This window comes from Cucurbita pepo, chromosome 4 (genome assembly GCF_057944985.1).
Source record: "Cucurbita pepo subsp. pepo isolate OVF chromosome 4, ASM5794498v1, whole genome shotgun sequence".
NCBI classification, from domain to species: domain Eukaryota; kingdom Viridiplantae; phylum Streptophyta; class Magnoliopsida; order Cucurbitales; family Cucurbitaceae; genus Cucurbita; species Cucurbita pepo.
In genome coordinates, this window is record NC_141801.1 from 13,385,557 (window position 1) to 13,403,432 (window position 17,876).

The 17,876-nt window shown below is 36.8% G+C and overlaps 3 protein-coding genes across 4 annotated transcripts; 2 read left to right on the top strand and 1 right to left on the bottom strand.

Moving 5' to 3' along the window:
- Nucleotides 1-107: 107 nt before the first annotated feature.
- LOC111793739 (serine/threonine-protein kinase 52) lies at nucleotides 108-3,948 on the bottom strand. The gene is made up of 6 exons (XM_023675765.2): nucleotides 3,305-3,948; nucleotides 2,336-2,457; nucleotides 1,335-1,531; nucleotides 1,045-1,219; nucleotides 724-858; nucleotides 108-596 (listed from the first exon to the last, which is right to left on the bottom strand). Exons 1-6 carry the CDS (start codon nucleotides 3,603-3,605, stop codon nucleotides 390-392), a joined length of 1,137 nt encoding a protein of 378 aa, XP_023531533.2. The 5' UTR covers nucleotides 3,606-3,948; the 3' UTR covers nucleotides 108-389.
- A 912-nt stretch (nucleotides 3,949-4,860) lies between these two features.
- On the top strand, nucleotides 4,861-9,014 carry LOC111793600 (E3 ubiquitin-protein ligase SIS3). Of its 2 annotated transcripts, XM_023675556.2 has the most exons (10): nucleotides 4,861-5,079; nucleotides 5,200-5,238; nucleotides 5,541-5,607; nucleotides 5,712-5,785; nucleotides 6,568-6,706; nucleotides 6,797-6,889; nucleotides 7,103-7,168; nucleotides 7,595-7,720; nucleotides 8,108-8,221; nucleotides 8,451-9,014. In XM_023675556.2, the coding sequence occupies exons 1-10, from the start codon at nucleotides 5,051-5,053 to the stop codon at nucleotides 8,841-8,843; spliced, it is 1,140 nt and encodes a 379-aa protein (XP_023531324.2). In that variant the 5' UTR covers nucleotides 4,861-5,050; the 3' UTR covers nucleotides 8,844-9,014. The 2 variants fall into 2 exon arrangements, with proteins under 2 accessions (XP_023531324.2, XP_023531325.2); XM_023675557.2 differs by lacking the exon at nucleotides 5,200-5,238 and having other exon boundaries at nucleotides 4,862-5,079.
- Nucleotides 9,015-11,981: 2,967 nt separating this feature from the next.
- Nucleotides 11,982-17,118, top strand: LOC111793113 (protein EXECUTER 2, chloroplastic). The gene is made up of 11 exons (XM_023674847.2): nucleotides 11,982-12,566; nucleotides 12,843-12,959; nucleotides 13,037-13,102; nucleotides 14,014-14,120; nucleotides 14,197-14,278; nucleotides 14,453-15,151; nucleotides 15,233-15,359; nucleotides 15,437-15,606; nucleotides 15,725-15,799; nucleotides 16,554-16,646; nucleotides 16,733-17,118. The coding sequence occupies exons 1-11, from the start codon at nucleotides 12,231-12,233 to the stop codon at nucleotides 16,832-16,834; spliced, it is 1,974 nt and encodes a 657-aa protein (XP_023530615.2). The 5' UTR covers nucleotides 11,982-12,230; the 3' UTR covers nucleotides 16,835-17,118.
- The last annotated feature ends 758 nt before the right edge of the window (nucleotides 17,119-17,876 follow it).

A 17,876-nucleotide genomic window follows, 5' to 3' on the forward strand; every position in this document is an offset into this window, starting at 1 on the left:
CACCCTTAATAAAGGGTGTTTCGTTCTCCTCCCCAACTGTGAGATCTTACGAGTAAAAGCTAAAACAGTCTCAAGTGTATGAAAATCGAAATGAGGAGATGGAAAGATGAAGACAATACCGTTTTTGCATTTTAATCATACAATCATTCAATTGATGTCATTACAAAAGGCTTACATCAAATGGCAAAGTGAAAGGCAGCAAAGTCCCTGGTTTATGTACCCACCACCATAATCTATTATACTACTAGCCTCACCTCAATAGATATATATATATCTATATATATATTCCTACTTCTATTTGTCATTACCACAATCACATTATGATTTTTCCCTTTCATCTTCAAAATAATTTTACCAGATTTCTGTATCCAATTCAAACAAACAAATCTTTAAGGCCCTCTATATTTTCGAAAGCATAGACAACCTTGAGTTTGATCAACAGGGATCATACCTCCACCCTTGGATGTGTCAATGGCCTCCAACATGGAAACTACTTCGTCCATCTCGGGCCGCTTGTCCGGGGTTGCATCCCAGCATCGCTTCATCACATTTGCTAGAGAGCTCGGGCAACATCTCGGTATCTCTGGCCTCAGATTCTGCAGTTTTGAAATTTACCATTTTCAGGAGAGTTAATGATAGGTTGAAAACAATGGAATGATTTCTTCTCAAGCGCACATTGTCTGCAGATATGAAGAACTATGGGTGAAAGAATCGGCAATCTACCTGACTAACCACAGCAGAAGTCACTTCGGAGAAACTAAGGTCGGGATATGGCATGTCACAGCAATAAATTTCCCACAGGCAGATACCGAAACTGTACACGTCACACTTCCTGTTATATGGGTTGCCATTGAGAACCTGTAACCAGAAGAGCGCTATAACTTTAGCAAAATCATCATTCTGATGTGTTTGATAGCTACATTTTTGGCACTGAAGTTCTTTGGTTTCCATGTAAGGAATGAGCGACACAACTATGGAATCAAAAAGGAAACATTTTATGGCCAATGCACCTAAATGTCGTAGAGCTGACCGAAAAGTGCATACCTCAGGAGCCATGTAACCAAGTGTCCCAGTCTCCCCGGTCATATCATTGGGATTTGAGGCCTCAACTCTAGCAACGCCAAAATCAGCAATTTTAACCGTACGTGTTTTGTCCAGCAGCATGTTTTCTGTCTTTACATCTCTGTGAACGATCTTCTGTGAATGAAGGTAACTCAACCTACAAAATAAATGGAACACTTTCTAAGAGCCAAATATAAACAAGTGCATACTATTCTCAAATATACGGTTAAGATTAGCGAACAGAAGGGATAGGAATAGTGGTGCAGGGGTACCCTCTAGCAAGATCAAGTGCCAACTGGACAACCACCTTGAAAGCTAGCTTCCTTCTCCTGTTCTTTATGAGATAAGATTTTAAGGCACCTCCAGCGAGATATTCCACCACAACACAACATATGTTACTTGGCATGCCTATTAGACCATTTTCAGTTTGGATCTGCAACTCCGCTGAGCCCATTGTTGCTCCTATAAACTGAAAATGAATTGAAAAATGTAAAAAATCCAAAACTATCGACCAAAACCACAAAAAAATAGCACAACTTAATAGATTACTTATTGGATAAAAACATCGAGTTTGAGATATCAAAATCTGAACATTAAAATACATATACTTGAAAGTTCCCCATTCACTATGACAGATAAAAGAGGGAAAGGAAAAAGAAGGGACGATGACAAGTTGAGAGCCTAGATAAAGACCCTAGTTTTCCACTATCAAAGATGTCAAAACTTTCTTCATCTGATTGAGGCCCTCCAAAGTGAGCAACATGCTTCTTGGCCTTATCTGATTCTATTCTAGCAAGGATAAGATTTAGTTCAGTTGACTTTTTTCCCTTCTACAAAAGTAGAAGGGTGGTGAGAGATTAGAACTCTAGACGGAATCTTGTAATGCAACTGAATGTTTCCAGTAGAAAAGAAAAGATTTAGTTCGATTTTGAAGTTCGGGCAAGAAGAGTTTTCAGCGGCCTATACAGAAGGCTTGAGACAATTAAAAGCAAATCCTTTTTCACAAAAATTAGAAAAGAAGAGGTAGCGGGGAGGAAAAAGAACGGTTTCTGGTTATTGGATCATTAACTATTCGGGATCTAATTGATCATCTATTTTCTATATTGTCAGCATCTTCCAAAAGAGAAACAATATTAGAAATACACTCAATTGATTCAATATCAATCAGGCTAGGCAATAGAATTGAGGGTTGGAACAAGCATATGACAAGACATTCATTTCAAGTTTCAGAATCATAACAAGTGGGTGAATAGTCGCAGAAGTTGCTAATGACCTTAGTAACATTGGGATGCTCGAGTTTATGCCAAACAGCAACTTCCTGTTTGAAAGCTGCCCTTAGTGAAGAAATTTCAGCTTCTGTCCTGTGACCCTCTTCTCCCCAATCCAGCATCTTGACTAATGCATTAAAAAAGCCAACAGAAAACTTCAGAGGACGGTAGCAAACAACTACAACCCAGTAACATTATCAAACTATAAACCAAGATAATATTTTCATTTGAAAATAAAGGAGTGAGTAAAACAGATCTTGAAATAATTCAGTGATAATGATAGCATTAAAAAGGGTAGATGATAATGATGATAAAGATGAAGAAAAAAATACAAGTCCGTAGCAGCTAGCAGAAATAGCCAATTCGTAATAACAGCTTTTCCAGGACAAATTTTATCCAACAGCTGGAATCACATGAAAGTTTATAACTTTATCTACAGAAAGTCATTCAGGCCATCGTTGTCATAAACAAACTCAACTCAATCTCGTGTATGCATCACGGATCATCTAAAAGAGAGTTCAAATGGCCAATCACCACTTCCTGACAGTAGCAACATGTCTTTAAAATAAACAGTTAGTCCAAAGAAGCCTAAACAATCACTGTATAGGATCCAATGAAGAGGGTGCAAAATCAGTACAACATTTCAAAGAACTAATAGTCAATCAAATCCATATTTGTTCAGACAAATTCAGGAGTACATACAAAAATGATCATCATGAATGTTTAAGACGATTAAGAGCAGATAACAATGGTGTTGAAACAATTGAAAACGAACGGAAGGAAACTCAAAAAAGAAAGTAGAGAAGCAAAGTAAAGTAAGGCATAAACTGTAGTCTGTAAGCATTCTGAAAGATCAGGAGTGTGGAATTCGATCACGATGCACGAAGCAAGAACTCAAAACAAAGCAATTACTGAAAGAGAATAGTTAAAAATAGGGCAAAATTTAAGGTTGCTGGTGAAAATCGGTGGCTTACCGGCGACATCTAGTCCGTCGTAAACGCCGCGGTGGACGGTGCCGAAAGTACCACGAGCAATGACGCTCTTGATTATCAGTTTGGACGGATCGATCTCCCACTCCAGCCGCTCCTTAGCAGCGACTTTAGTAGACCTACTGCGAGCCATGGCAGCGGAAGTGAGAAAGCTGTTACCATCTTCATCTTTCTTTTTGTTCTTCTCCATCGTCAAGGCTCTGTTGAGATGCCTCTCAAGCTGCTCATCCAAGCTCTTGAGATCAATCTGATCCGCTCGCACAAACCCATCATTGTTATCCTTCATCTCCGATTTCGATTCCTTTCAAGTTGGCGGCAAATCAGAGCAGTATAATGGACAGGAATCGGTGGCTGGAATCAACAAAATTAAATGATTCAATTCAGAAATTGAGAATATCTAGGAAGCATTCGGTGGTGATTCTTCTTCTTCTTGCTCGTTTCGCTGTTGTTTCTTGGCTGCTCTTCGTTTCCACAAATTCTGCAATGGCTTCTCGAATCATCCATGTGGGCACATGAATTTGCCTGCTCATAACGTGTGCTTCTGACCCACTTCGGTCTTCTTCTCTATTTATTATTTTTCTCTCTCTTTCATTTTCTTCTTCTTTTCCAGTTCCCAGCCAATTAACACATCACTGCTTGTTAATTAAAATAATGCTATTATTATAAACCAACAAAGGAACTTAGGTTTGAAATGAGTCCAATAATGCCATTTATTTATCTTACTATAAATTATTATAAATATTTTTCTTCTTCATCGTCTTCTTATTATATAATTAATTAGGTTAAACACCTACAATAATACACTATTTTTTTATTAATACAAAAATATTATATGAATGATTTGAATAAATAATAATGGTACACCTATACTTAAAGATTAAGATTAAAGTCCGTTTAATAATTATATTATTTTTTGTGTTTGACCGTCTAAATATGTTTTATTTTTAAATATAGACAATACAATTTATACCATATTTGTTAACAAATGAAAAATAAGGGTATTTCATAAAATACATATTAAATTTATGGTATTCAATGGATTTTTTTGTTTTCTATATATAAAGGGAATTATATGTATTTATAAATTACATATTTAATTTTGTTCATTAATGTTAAGAGTGGAGCATAATCTGAAATTGAAGACCGTAATTAATTACATTCCTAAACTGAATAACTAATGTGGGCCAAGGCCCAAATACTTTGACTCTTTGTGGGCCAAGGCCCAGTAACTCTCGTACGTCAAGCAAGGAAAATCAGCCTTGTTTTTAAAATTTACAGAAAAATATCAATTATAACACTAAATTATCCATAAAGCTTTATTTTTAATTTACAGAAACTAAAATAAAACGAAAATAATAAATCGACGTGGGATTGGGCTTATTGGGCCGATTATGCCAACTGGCACGTGTCGTAAAGCTGCAAGCAGTACGAGAGTTGACGCCGTGAAGAAACGGCGCTACAGTTAGTAACTCTATTCGGAATATTCGTACACTTCCGTTACTTTTCCGTTCGTGTCTCTCGCCCTTCTCTACTGCTCACATTTCTCATTTCGCTTCTTCCCTCCACGAAATTTCGCCTCTGTTTTTTCCATCCACGATCTTACGAGAATTAGCTATTGTTCTCGTGATTGTTTTCGATTCATTGCTTTAAAATTCAATCAGGTTTCTGCACCGTCCTATGGCGGTTCGTGATTCTCCAACCAGCTTGTTCTAGTGAACAATTCTCCCATCTATGGCTACTCGAGGCGTCGATTTCAAGTGGTAAGGCCTCTCACTATCTAAAACAATGAATTGTTGTATTGATGTACTCTCTTGTATGGAGAAGAGCAGTCGTTTGTAGTCAACTTGATAGGTTTTGGACGCCGTACTTGATTCTTGCAGGTATGACGGTTTTTTCTTGTCGATGCTCGCGACTAGTGTGTATCCTTCAGTGTTTTGGGGGAATTTTGAAGTTTTTTCTACGAAATTCCTTTTAGTCTGTTAGAATGGTTGAGTGATAACTCGTGTTTGATGCATTTACTTGCATGGACTGTGATTCCACTTATCGTGTTGCCATGATAACGGATGCATTTACTTGCATGGACTGCGTTTCCTCTTATCGTGTGTCATGCTTTGGTATAAGAGTTGGAAACGTATTCATATCCTATGCTTTAAAATCTCGAGCAATGTATTTCTCTTTACGTATTTTATTTGTGTATTTTCTTTAACTATTTGCTTGATAGAGTAATAGTTTCGATCAGTTGGAAGAGGTATCATACTTGTGTACATCCCCTGCATATATGGATTGTGGTACGTTATTCTTAACTCTAAACAAGTATTACATGTTATTACTATTGTTTGTTTTATCTGTTGTGATTTTTTTTGGGGTCAATGATAGTCAGTTATTGGTACAGGTTGATTACACTGCCGTCTTTCTTTTTCGCCTGCTGATGTTTGTAGACAATGGACTTGCCGCTGGAATGGGTTTGTAAGGCTTTCAACTTTTAGTTTTACGTCAATTTAGGGCAGCAAAATCTTACACTTCTTTTATTAATCCTCCAGATATTTTGGTGTCAGCAAATGAATTAAAGCAGTAAAATGTTCCTCCAATGCCTTTATTATGAATGGTATTGGTTGAGCTTTAAAGCTGTAATTCTTTTGGGGAAAGATCAAAACAAACTTGGATTCTGACATGCAAAGATTTGTGAGCATTTGATTCATTATCAGAAGCATGGTGACAAAAGTGTGAAAAAGAAAGGAAAACAAAAGAATAGAACATAGAACATCTGTTGCTAATTTAAAGAATCCTGTGGCGTTTGCTAATTTTGTTTTGTTCTTTTGGGACTTTAAATGTGAAACTTCAAGAAATGAATGTTCACTTTCTGGTTCTGGTAGAATTATTATAGATCTTATTTCCTCTTGGGAATTGGGAGTCTGCACAAGTTTTGCCATACCAGTTAGTTACTTTGACCAAGTAGGTCTTGACGAAGGTCTGAGAAATTTTTTTACCCCCGAATTAGTTAATTAGTAAATACATGCACACTTCTCATTTTTTTAACCCATCTTGTGATTGAAACATTGGTTCACTGCTGCATTAAATACAAGAAAGTTATGATCTTATAATTTGATCAGTTTGGCTTATCATCCGAATGGATGTTCTTAACCGTAATTGGCAATGCATTTTCCTCTCTCTAATCTTCTATTTCAATATTTCTTGTATAGTTTATGCCATTTGAGATCTTCTTATCTTCTAAATTTGTGTACCATTAGGGACTTTGGGTGGCAGCAGAGATATGCTCGATTTTGTGGAAGAATTGTTGTCCTTTCAGTCCTAGCGCTTCTGCTATTTCCATTTCTTTGGGTTTGGACTGCCATTGGTACTTTATGGTTTAAGCAGGCCCATAATTGTGTATGTTATTCTATTTCAATTCCCATCGCCACCACCAGAATCTTCATATTTCTACAAATTTTTATGGAATTATTGGTTTAAATGTGTCAGCTTCCTGAGCAAGGTCAGAAATGGGGATTCCTAATTTGGTTGCTTTTTAGCTACTGTGCCCTCGTATGCATTGCTTGCATGTCATTGGGAAAGGTCAGTTCTACTATGTTTACTCTGTAGATTATTATTGGAGTTTATTCTTATGAGTTATGTCTGGTACTCTCTAATTGTTTGTAGCTCAACTATCAGTTGTTTTATGTACGACCTTTACATTCTTTTACAGTTCTTGTTGAAATTTCTCAATGTTTTTCTATATATACTTCTGTACATGAAATTCACGTAGTTACCTTTGAACCCTTCTTGTAGTGGTTAACTCGTAGACAAGCACTCTTGTTTCGGGCACAACAAGGGATCCCTGTATCGGAATATGGGGTAAGCAGTTAAGCTTCCTGCATTTTAAAATTTCTGAACTTAACTCCGTGCATAAATTTTCATTCTATGTCATCAATTTCTTTACCTTGTGTTCTCAGTGACATCCATCTGTATATCTAATTTTTTCTACAATATATTCTCTGCTTTCAATTAAAATATTCAATTTTTACCCTGATGATTCTTCCAAAGGCGAACATATACGATGGATTGATTGTGAATGAAGTAGAAATGGGGGATAGCTGTAATTAGTATATCTATCCTTACGTTTGCTCTTTAGGTTCTTTTTGGTATGTGGTTCTATTCTCAAAAAAAAAAAAAAAGAAATTGTAAGCTTTAATTTCTTGTATTAGATGCCAGAAATGACATATTAGGGAAAATATACTTCTTGCTCGTGATGGAACTGATAGAGAGCAATTTTCTTTACAGGTCTTGGTTGACATGATCCGAGTACCTGATTGGGCTTTTGAAGCTGCAGGAATAGAAACAAGGGTAATGGGTCAAGATGCTGCTACCTACCATCCTCATCCCGGACTTTACTTGACTCCAGCTCAGGTAAGTCTATTAGCGCTTGAGTTGACATTTTGGTGTCAGTATTCTTGACATTTCCCCAACACCTGTTGTCTGGTAGCTTAAGAGTAGTTTTGTACTGTTCGTAGTATTTTCCCATCTCAGTGGCTGTACAAATTATTAGTTTAAAAGTTTGAGGGAAGTTGATCGACATGACCGCATAATGTAGTTGAAGCTCTTTGCAAAGAGGGCTCTGTGCCTTAGGCTCTCAGCCTTTAAGCATTTTATGAGAGATTTTGTCTAAATCTTTAAAAAAAAGAAAAAAAATAGATAAATTGCCTGCTTTGTAAAGCCATTTTGTGGGTTCAAATTTATGATAGAATCTTTTGTTTTGAAATCTGATGGTCAAGCTACTCATTGATGCTTGAACAGAGGGAAGCTGTGGAGGCACTTATTGAGGAACTTCCCAAATTCAGGTTAAAGGCTGTTCCAACAGATTGCAGTGAATGCCCTATCTGCTTAGAAGAGTTCCATGAAGGGAATGAGGTAATTGATTTTTCATGCCGTGCCATTTGATTTACAGAAGTTTGGTAAACTTGTAGGGGTAAAAAAAAAAAAAGAAAAACTGTCAATTCATTTATGATTTGTATTGTACTGCTTCTTCGAGCTGGGGAAGTTCGAGGAATCCTAGATTAATGCTTATAAATACATGAAGTATCATCTTTTGTTGGAGAATTATTGAAAATAAAGTTGCGGGCATTATAAATTGGTGCAGGTTCGTGGCCTCCCTTGTGCTCATAATTTCCATGTAGGATGTATTGATGAGTGGCTTCGACTGAATGTGAAATGCCCTAGATGTCGTTGCTCGGTCTTCCCGAACCTTGACCTCAGTGCTCTGTCCAATCTTCGTTCTGATACCGATAGGCCTTCTGCAAGTGTTGTTACAGCCAATAGCTATATGATATCTCATCCTTTGAGCCAAAGTTATCTAGTGAGACTGCAGGGTCTGCTTCGACCTGTTCGCGCAGAAAACACGGGTACACATGGTGATTTAGAATCTGCTAGTCCTGTGGAAGTTACTGAGAATGGGTCCGCCCATGACCAAACTTTACCAGAACGGTCTCCCGTAAGACCCATGCCTTTAAGTCAGTCTACACCACAACTCTAGGTAGTTGTGGCTTTTTTCTCCCTTGCTATTTTGACTGCTTCTAACTACTCCTGTAAAAGCTAAATGATAAGCGTCCACATCTTGCCATTTGCAAATCGTGGCAACTGTGTAATAGTAAACCTCGAACATTTGGTTTTTGTATCCAAGGAATCTACTTACGTTCTAGCAAAACTCAAATCTTTCATTTGTTTAGATCTTAGTACTGGACTCTTCAGCCATCTGTGTAGGGAGATTGCCCATGTGCTATTTGCAGACGCATACCTTGCAATTCCACTCGAGAAGCTTCTACTTTGACAGGTTGGTGTTTACTGTTCCAATTTTTTAATTATTGTTTCTCACTCCTATTCTCTGGTTTACGCAGATTTTACTGTGAGGAACAAAACAATGTCAACTCCAGGAATAAATACTGTTACTTTATATAGAAGGCTATTTTGAAATTCCCTTAAATTGAGGAGGCCAAAGCATGTGGCAGAAAAGGGTGGCGTTATTAGAAAATGAGATAATAATTTACCTATTTTAGTGCTAATTTGTCTGTGCTTGCTTCTTTAGGTGGGGTCATCGGAAATTGTCTGGTTTGACGAGCACTCCATTCTCCATCAGCAATGTGGCAATGACCGAGTGGAGCCAGCCCTATTGAACAAATGTGGTGACCGACAGCCTTCCCTTATTTTTCTCTTCACCCTTTTTGTATATATAATTCTAACTTGCATAAATTATTGTAATTGAAGTCCCATGTAATAAATCGTGAATCAAGTTTCATAGTTTGTTCATATTTTTTGTTAAATAATGATTGAAAATTATTGAAATGTTAAAATAATATTTATACAAAATTTAGGAGCAGACTAGAATTTCATTAAAGAAATTAGGGTTGAAATTTTGTAGAGATGTTTGAACTTTTCTTCCTCTTAATATTCTTGGTTTTATCTTGTCCGTGGATTTAGGTTATTGGGGAAAGCAACTGATCTGGCTGGTATGCTTCCAGTTTTGGCCACAACATCTACAAGGAGCCCCACCACTCGAACCATGAGTTGCCTTGGAGTATGTCTATTCATTTCCAGGTTTGGTTGTCACTTTCTTATCGTAGACTTTTGTTTCCTTGGCAGATTTGAAATTAGAGCGTGTTTGATAAATATTTCCTTTTTTGTTTTTGAAAATTATGGTTGTTTTTTAAAAATTATGATTGTTTCTGAAATTATGAATTTGAATATACGTTTTGTGTCAAGAACCCATTAAATGAATTTGAATATACGTTTTCTTGGCAGTTTAATTTAAAGTATAATTCGATTTTGTTTTAGGGCCTTGCATTAAAAGATTATTATTATTTTTTTTTTTTGTTGCTAATTGTTTTATAAATTAAATATTAAAAAAAAACTAATCTGGGCACATTTTATTTATTTTTGTGAAAACATAATTTTATACAATTTTATTTTTTGCTAAATAATCCACGATTTTTATTAATTATATAAACTTTGCTAAAATTGTCGAGACATTGTAGGGTTCTTGTGCATGTGCCTGGGGCGTTGCATCGGGTTGATGAGAGGAAAGTATATTTTTCTGATCCCTTTTTCTTTTTTTAATATGATGAAACTTGTGACTAAAAGACCAATCAGCAAGTACAAAAAAGGGTCATCGCTATGAAGGGTCATCACTATTAAGCTGACACGTTTGTCTATGACAATTATAGAAATAATTTATCCAAATATATATATATATATATATATTTAATACATTACATAATTTGTTAAATGTTCCTATATTTTGTAAAGTTTTATTTTTATTTTTATACTTTGAAATTAATTCCAAAAGATATCATTGTATGTTTTTTCTTTCAAATTGTGAAAAAGAAATGAGAAGAATTATGACATATTTTTCACACTAAGTGATGCTAACAATATTTTTTTAGATTAAATAAATGATAATAACGATTTTAATCTTCTACTGGTGTGTGTAATATCTTGTATTTTTTAAAATTCTTTAATTTCCCATTTGTGTTTTAATGATGAGTATGTATACTTTTAAATAATTTAATAGTTTAAGGGTTGTATAATTTAGGCTAAATTATACAAAATAAAACATAAAAATATTGCATGTCATTAATAATTCTGAAATTATTTATCTGGTGTGTATATGTATTTCAATTATTCACCATGTTATTTATTAAAAAAAAAAACGTGCCCAATAATTGATGTATTTAATTATTATGGAATATTTATTTTAATTATAAGTTTGTTCAAGGAAACAATATATTTTATACAATCAAACACTTTATTTGTAAAATAATTAGACGGTTGGAATCTTCATAGTTATGAAAGATAAAATCAATAGCTTTCAACGATAGAAGTCAAAATACCAAGTGAAGAATTCAAAGTAAGTGATTGGAAATGTATTGATATTTGATCTTTAAAGATGAATTCGTTGAAATGATTTATATTTATTTATTATTATTATTTTCTGGTAAGCGGCTGTTTTTGGATTAAAAAGATTATAAGACATGTGTCATACTTGATTTAGATTGCTCTCAATAATCTAATATAATATATGTTGTTAACTCGATTTAGATGGCTCTCAATAATCTAATATAATATATGTTGTTAACTCATAATGATCACTATACTATTTTACTTGATAAGTGAATAATTAAGATCGGCACACTGTAATTTTTAGCAATTCAAAATAATTTGGGAAATAGTTGGGGATTGAGACCGGGAGGAGGAATATAAGGTTCGAAGGATTTTTCTTCCAATTTTTTTCTCTCGTTCCGTATAAATGAAGATTGTATCGTATATTAAATGAACATCTCCACTATGTATACATCAGCTTCATTTACTTGGTTGAATAGCTCTTTTTAATATTAATTTGAGTAATTATTTAAATTATATATTAATACTAAAAAGCAACAACAAATTTTATTCCAAAAAAATATATATGATCTAATATTCTCGAATCTAAATTATGAACTTAAAAAAACATTTTTAACATAGCCACAAGTTGTAAAGTGATTTTATTACATAAGATCCATTAAGATGTGTAAGACTTGGAATCATATATGAATAAAAAGTTGGAATATGAACAAAAGATTTAAACCAACCACTAAAAAGAACATTTAAAAAAAAAAAAAGAGAGAAAAAAAAAACTTCCCTTTCCTTTTTGGTGGCACGAGAGCTGTTTCTCTTCGTGGGGAACAATCACGTAAGAAACCTACAAACTTGATGGGTATTCTTATTCTAATAGGCTAAAAAGTTATCCAAGAGGGGAAGGATTCTATCCTTTCATCGATCACAGCCTTCTTTCTCTCATTTCCATCTCATACCTACACACAAAAATAATTTAACACCACCCAGAAGAACAACAACAAGAACAAGAAGAAGAAACGGTGAAATCTTTGAGATGGGGGTCGCTAATACTTCATGGGTTGCCGGCCAAGCTATACCCATGCTTCAATTCACTCCCTTTTGCTGCTTCGATTTACCCTTCAAGAAATCTAATGATTCGAGGCTGATTATGGGTTGGGGTTGCGCTATTAAGAATCAGGGCAAGCTTTCGATTACTTCGACTAGGAATTCCAGAAATTCCCCCTTGTATTGTCGTTGCACTGGAAATGACAATAATATCAGCGGCAGTTGCAGTAATATTAGCTCTTCTTCTTTGGAATGGGATTGGAGTCGGTGGAGCCGCTATTTCTCTGAAATGGAACAGGCCGAGAGCTTTGCCTCTGTTCTCAAGGTGCACTTCTTTCTATCATTATTTGTGTGCATAAGATTGGATTGATTGTGGATCTTATCAACTGGGTTTTGGTTCGTTGCTTAGGTGATGATTAGAGTTGAGTTTTTAATGCTTCATAATCAAAATTTGGGGTTCGTTGGTTGAATTAATCTTTACATATTCAGCTTTTGAACATGATTCAGTAGGGTAATTCGAACAAATATGTCTGTGGGTAGTAGCTTAAACAATCTTAGTTTACTTGCTATTGGCTCATGAGGTCTGGTCGGTGTGTTACAGTTTCAACTTGAAGAGGCCGTGGAGAAAGAAGATTTTGAAGAAGCTGCAAAGTTGAAACTGGCTATAGCTGACACTACACAAAAGGATAGTGTTGCTGAAATCATGTCCCAGCTGAAGGTCAAAACAAGATTTATATGATTTACAAGATTGTCAAATTTGGGTCACCTCTTAATGTTTTTTTTATACAATTGCAGAGTGCAATAGAGGAGGAGCGATACCAAGATGCATCGATGCTGTGTAAATGCACAGGAAGTGGACTGGTAATCTTGGAGGATTCTGCCCCTAAACATTTTAATTTGTCACTGTTTGCTTTAAGTGAATCAGGATGCTTTTTCCTTCCTATCTTTCTAAGTTCACCGCGAATGAGTACTGCAAGCTACTAGTGAACAATGTAACTGAAATGATTCTTAGTTATAAACTTTTAATTTGAACCAATTGACCGTCTCTCGTGACATTCTTAAATTAACATTTTAGTTTTCTTCTCACCATCTGATGAGCTTTCTTTATAAATTATCAACGTGTCGTTATTGGCTTTTCTCAATACGACCATAGATGTGAGATCCCACATTGCTTGGGGAGGAGAACGAAACATTCTTTATAAGGGTGTGGAAACCTCTACTTAGTAGACGTGTTGTGAAAACCTTGAGGGGAAGCCTGAAAGCGAAAACCCAAAGAGGATAATATTTATTAGCAGTGGACTTGGGATGTTACAAATGGTATTAGAGCTAGTCATCGGGCGATGTGCTAGTGAGGACATTAGGCCCCCAAGGGACGTGGATTGTGGGATCCCACATCGGTTGGAGAGGGGAACGAAACATTCTTTATAAGGGTGTGGAAACCTCTACTTAGCAGACGTGTTGTGAAAACCTTGAGGGGAAGCCTGAAAGCGAAACATTCTTTATAAGGGACGTGGATTGTGGGATCCCACATCGGTTGGAGAGGGGAATGAAACATTCTTTATAAGGGTGTGGAAACCTCTCTCTCTATCAGATGTGTTTTAAAAACCTTGAGGGAAAGCCCGAAAGGAAAAGTCCAAAGAGGACAATATCTACTAGCGGTGGGCTTGGGCTGTTACAATAGTGTCCTAGACTAGGACATGATGTTTGCTGAAATCAATTCTATCTACTTGTAAATGAAATTTTGTTAACATCCTCTGAGCCATTTTGAGCAGGTGGGCTGGTGGGTGGGGTACTCTCAAGATGCAGAGGATCCCTTTGGCAGATTAATCCGTATAACTCCTGGAGTTGGCAGGTTTATTGGTAGGGGTTACAGTCCTAGGTAAGATCTTTGTCTCCTTTGTGAAAACATCGTTATTATTTCCGAAACACTCGGCTGATAATTATTGTCTTCACAGACAGTTGGTAACTGCATCGCCAGGAACTCCACTGTTTGAGATTTTTGTTGTCAAAGATGATGAAGGGGGATATGTCATACAGGTGCTACGCTGAATCCTCACTTCGAAAGCTATTAACGTTTTTTCTTTTATTATGTTCAGTGAGCTAACAAAGACTACATTTATGTCTAATTTTTCTGAAGTAGGAGCTGATGCTATCATCTATTACCAGTATCTGATATTAACTAGAGATTATTTCACTATGTATTCGCTACAGGTAGCGTACTTGCAACGATCCAAAGGAAATTCAACAGTCTCAACTAGTCCACCATCAGAACCTTCAAGTAGCCCGTCCACATCCGGAGTTAAGAATGAAACTGTTGTAGTCATTCCTGAGAACGAAGTCACGAGGGAGCAAAGTGAGGAGAAGGGCACTGATTTGGACGAAGCTACCGAGGAGGGAATAAAGGGTGTGATAAATTTTTTGAAAGATAAAATTCCAGGATTGAAAGTTAAAGTAATGAATATCAATGCTCCTGAGGAAGTCATAGAGGATGCTAACTCTGTTGAGCATTTGATGCAAGAAGATAATGAGAAAACAGGGACCAGTGGCAGTTCTGATGATGAAATGGACAAGTTGGATGAGATTCAGCCTGAGACGGTTTCGTTAGGAGAGAATAGTGGTGCCAGTGACGACGAAAAGGATTTGGATATGAAGCTTTATATCGGTGGGGTTGTACATAACAGCGAAGAGGCTCCTACAAAGGACGAGTACGTTCGCCATCCAGCTAATATTAAGGATATGGATAGAGATTCTTTTGTGCTGCATATTCCTGGAAGAGGCCTAGATCTCGATGCTGCAGAAGATAAAGTCTCGAAGGTCAAAGTCGCAGCTTTAGCAGCCCAAGGTGTTTCCGAGCTTATGCCAGCTGATGTTGCCAAGGCATTTTGGGGTGTCGATAAGGTTTCGCCAAAGGTGAGATTGATATCCATTTTTATTCAGAAATGGCTTTTTCCTTTTATAGGAATCAAAATAATTTCCATTTTTATTCACCAGATTTCGAGGAACGTTCGTGAGATAGTCAAACTGGCCGTCAGTCAAGCACAGAAGCGGAGTAAACTATCTGAATATACTACGTTCAATCGGATTATCACATCGAGGGGAGACCGAGATCCGTTTGATGGTGAGTTTATTGTTTTTGTTTTGAAATTAGTTGCACCCACATGTCTAGATGGTGTTATAACACTTCTTGTGGGACAGGTCTCTACGTTGGTGCATTTGGCCCTTATGGCACTGAGGTGGTGCAGTTGAGGCGAAAATTCGGACATTGGAATGATGTGGAGGACAAGGACAAGCCTTCAGATATGGAGTTCTTTGAGTATGTGGAAGCAGTAAAGCTGACTGGTGATCTTAATGTTCCTGCAGGCCAGGTCTGAATTGAATTCCAATATTGTTATGGTTTTACTGGTTCAGTAAAACGACAAGTTTTCTGTTTGCACGTCTCGATAAACATTCATATTCTCGCTCTGATGTTCTTATAAAATTCAGGTCACTTTTCGGGCTAAAATTGGGAGAGGAAACCGCTCTGCCAGCCGTGGAATGTATCCAGATGAACTGGGAGTGGTATGTACCATCTGTCCTTTCTACTTCCCTTTTCCTAATGTATGCTTTTCTAGTCTGTAGTGTTCGTGTTCGACTTCTATAACAGCTCAAACTCCCTGCTAGTAGATATTGTCCTCTTTTGACTTTCCCTTCTTGCTTCCCCTCAAGGTTTTTAAGCACGTCTGCTAGGGAGAGGTTTCTACACCCTTGTAAGAAGTGTTTTGTTATCTTCTCTAACCAATGTGAGTCTACACTGACACACCGCTAGTAGATATTGCCCTCTTTGGGCTCTCCCTTCTGGACTTCCCCTCAAGGTTTTAAAATGTGTCTGCTAGGGAGAGGTTTCCACACCCTTATAAAGAATACTTTGTTCTCTTCTCCAACCAACGTGGGATCTCACAACTTCTTACCTCTTGTCATAAGCATAACCATCATCATCTCTCGAGAGATTTGTATATGTTATGCACTTTGCAAAGTTTTACTGATGAATTCAGAACTATGTGGGAGGTTTTGACGGGATTTTTTGTAGAATAACTGAATTCGGGGAAAACGTCAAAAACGAAAAATAGCATTTCCGTTCACTTACTGCTGTCGTGTGTTTTCTTTGTTGTTTTCTAAACTATCATCTCATGTGTAGAACATTGATTAAGAGAATAAAAGAAAAATAGCTCAGAAATATTAGTTTTTACAAAACATTTCGAGAATAAACGCGAAACGGTTTTTAACTCGTTTAAATTCAAACATGGGTGATTTAAGAGATGACTTGTTTATGCAGGTTGCTAGTTATAAAGGTCAAGGACGAATAGCTGAATTCGGGTTCCAAAATCCTCAATGGGTTGATGGAGAACTTCTCCAACTAAATGGCAGGGTAATTCAACTGATAACAACTTCATTAAGAACAAGAACCATGCTCTACTTGTATCAGTACATTTGATTTCATCTCCAATTCTGCAGGGTATCGGTCCATACGTCAAAGGTGCAGATCTCGGGTTCCTCTATGTCGTTCCTCAGCAAAGTTTCCTCGTACTATTCAACCGTTTGAAGTTACCGGAGTGAAGTATGCTCGATTCTCACCTCACGACCTGCTTCAAATTCCGTTCTTGAATTGAAAGAGTTGCAGTGCTTGCCTTGACAACAGGAAGAAAATTCTAGCCTCAGTAACAAAAGGTTCAAGCAAAGAAGACTCTTCCAGCTATGTATCTATCTCCCCACTGCATTACTTCTTTCAGTAAAAATTTTGAGTCTTTAATAATGTCTACTACCTTTTCCCCTGAGGTATATATCAAATTTTGATGATTTTAACATATAATGGTGTGATTCTGGAAGAGTTTTTGTGTGCACCCTGTTGTTTGCCTGTGAACATGCTCTACATCTAGTATATAGAAAGACCCTGCCCATTTATAGAAACCGACCTGAAACTATAGTTGTAACAGCTCAAGCCCACCGCTAGTAGATATTGTCTACTTTAGCTCGTTACATATTGTCACCGGCCTCATGGTTTTAAAACGCGCCTATTAGGGAGAGGTTTTCACACCCTTATAAGAAATGCTCTGTTCTCCTCTCCAACCAATGTGGGATTCACAATCCACCATCTTTAGGGACCCAACGTTCTCGTTGGCACATCGCTTGGTGTCTGGCTCTGATACCATTCGAAATAGCCCAAGTCCACCGCTAGTAGATATTGTCCGTTTTAGTCCGTTATATATTGTCGTCAACCTCACGGTTTTAAATGCATCTATTAGGGAGAGGTTTTCACGCTTTTATAAGGAATGATTCGTTCTCCTCTCTAATCAAAATCACTCCAAACTTCAAGAGTTGGGTTGGGAATGAAAAGTGAACGGTGGGCTTAAAGTAGAGAAGGCATTGCTAGTGGTTCCTTTTTGCTGAACAGAATGAATTGCTTGGTCACTGTGAAAGGATGCTTTTCTTGGTGTGTGTGAAGGAAGTGAGTGGGTAAGTAAGGAATGTCCACTGCATAACATTACAAACTGATGCCTTTATAGTATAGCGTTCAAACTGGAATCTTTGCTTGCTTTTCTTGATGTTCCATTATTATGTGCCATTCTTATAAAGCTATACTATGAATTGTGCTCTGTTG

Excerpts from the sequence above, each read along its gene's own strand:
- LOC111793739 (XM_023675765.2), bottom strand. The coding sequence starts at position 3,605 with ATGAAGGATAACAATGATGGGTTTGTGCGAGCGGATCAGATTGATCTC. Across the intron at positions 1,532-2,335 it reads AGCATCCCAATGTTACTAAG|TTTATAGGAGCAACAATGGG; the intron begins GTCATTAGCAAC and ends ATTCATTTTCAG. Across the intron at positions 597-723 it reads CTTCTGCTGTGGTTAGTCAG|AATCTGAGGCCAGAGATACC; the intron begins GTAGATTGCCGA and ends TCAAAACTGCAG.
- LOC111793600 (XM_023675556.2), top strand. The coding sequence starts at position 5,051 with ATGGCTACTCGAGGCGTCGATTTCAAGTG. Across the intron at positions 5,608-5,711 it reads CCCTGCATATATGGATTGTG|GTTGATTACACTGCCGTCTT; the intron begins GTACGTTATTCT and ends TTATTGGTACAG. Across the intron at positions 6,890-7,102 it reads CTTGCATGTCATTGGGAAAG|TGGTTAACTCGTAGACAAGC; the intron begins GTCAGTTCTACT and ends CCCTTCTTGTAG.
- LOC111793113 (XM_023674847.2), top strand. The coding sequence starts at position 12,231 with ATGGGGGTCGCTAATACTTCATGGGTTGCCGGCCAAGCTATACCCATG. Across the intron at positions 12,567-12,842 it reads GCTTTGCCTCTGTTCTCAAG|TTTCAACTTGAAGAGGCCGT; the intron begins GTGCACTTCTTT and ends GGTGTGTTACAG. Across the intron at positions 13,103-14,013 it reads AATGCACAGGAAGTGGACTG|GTGGGCTGGTGGGTGGGGTA; the intron begins GTAATCTTGGAG and ends CATTTTGAGCAG.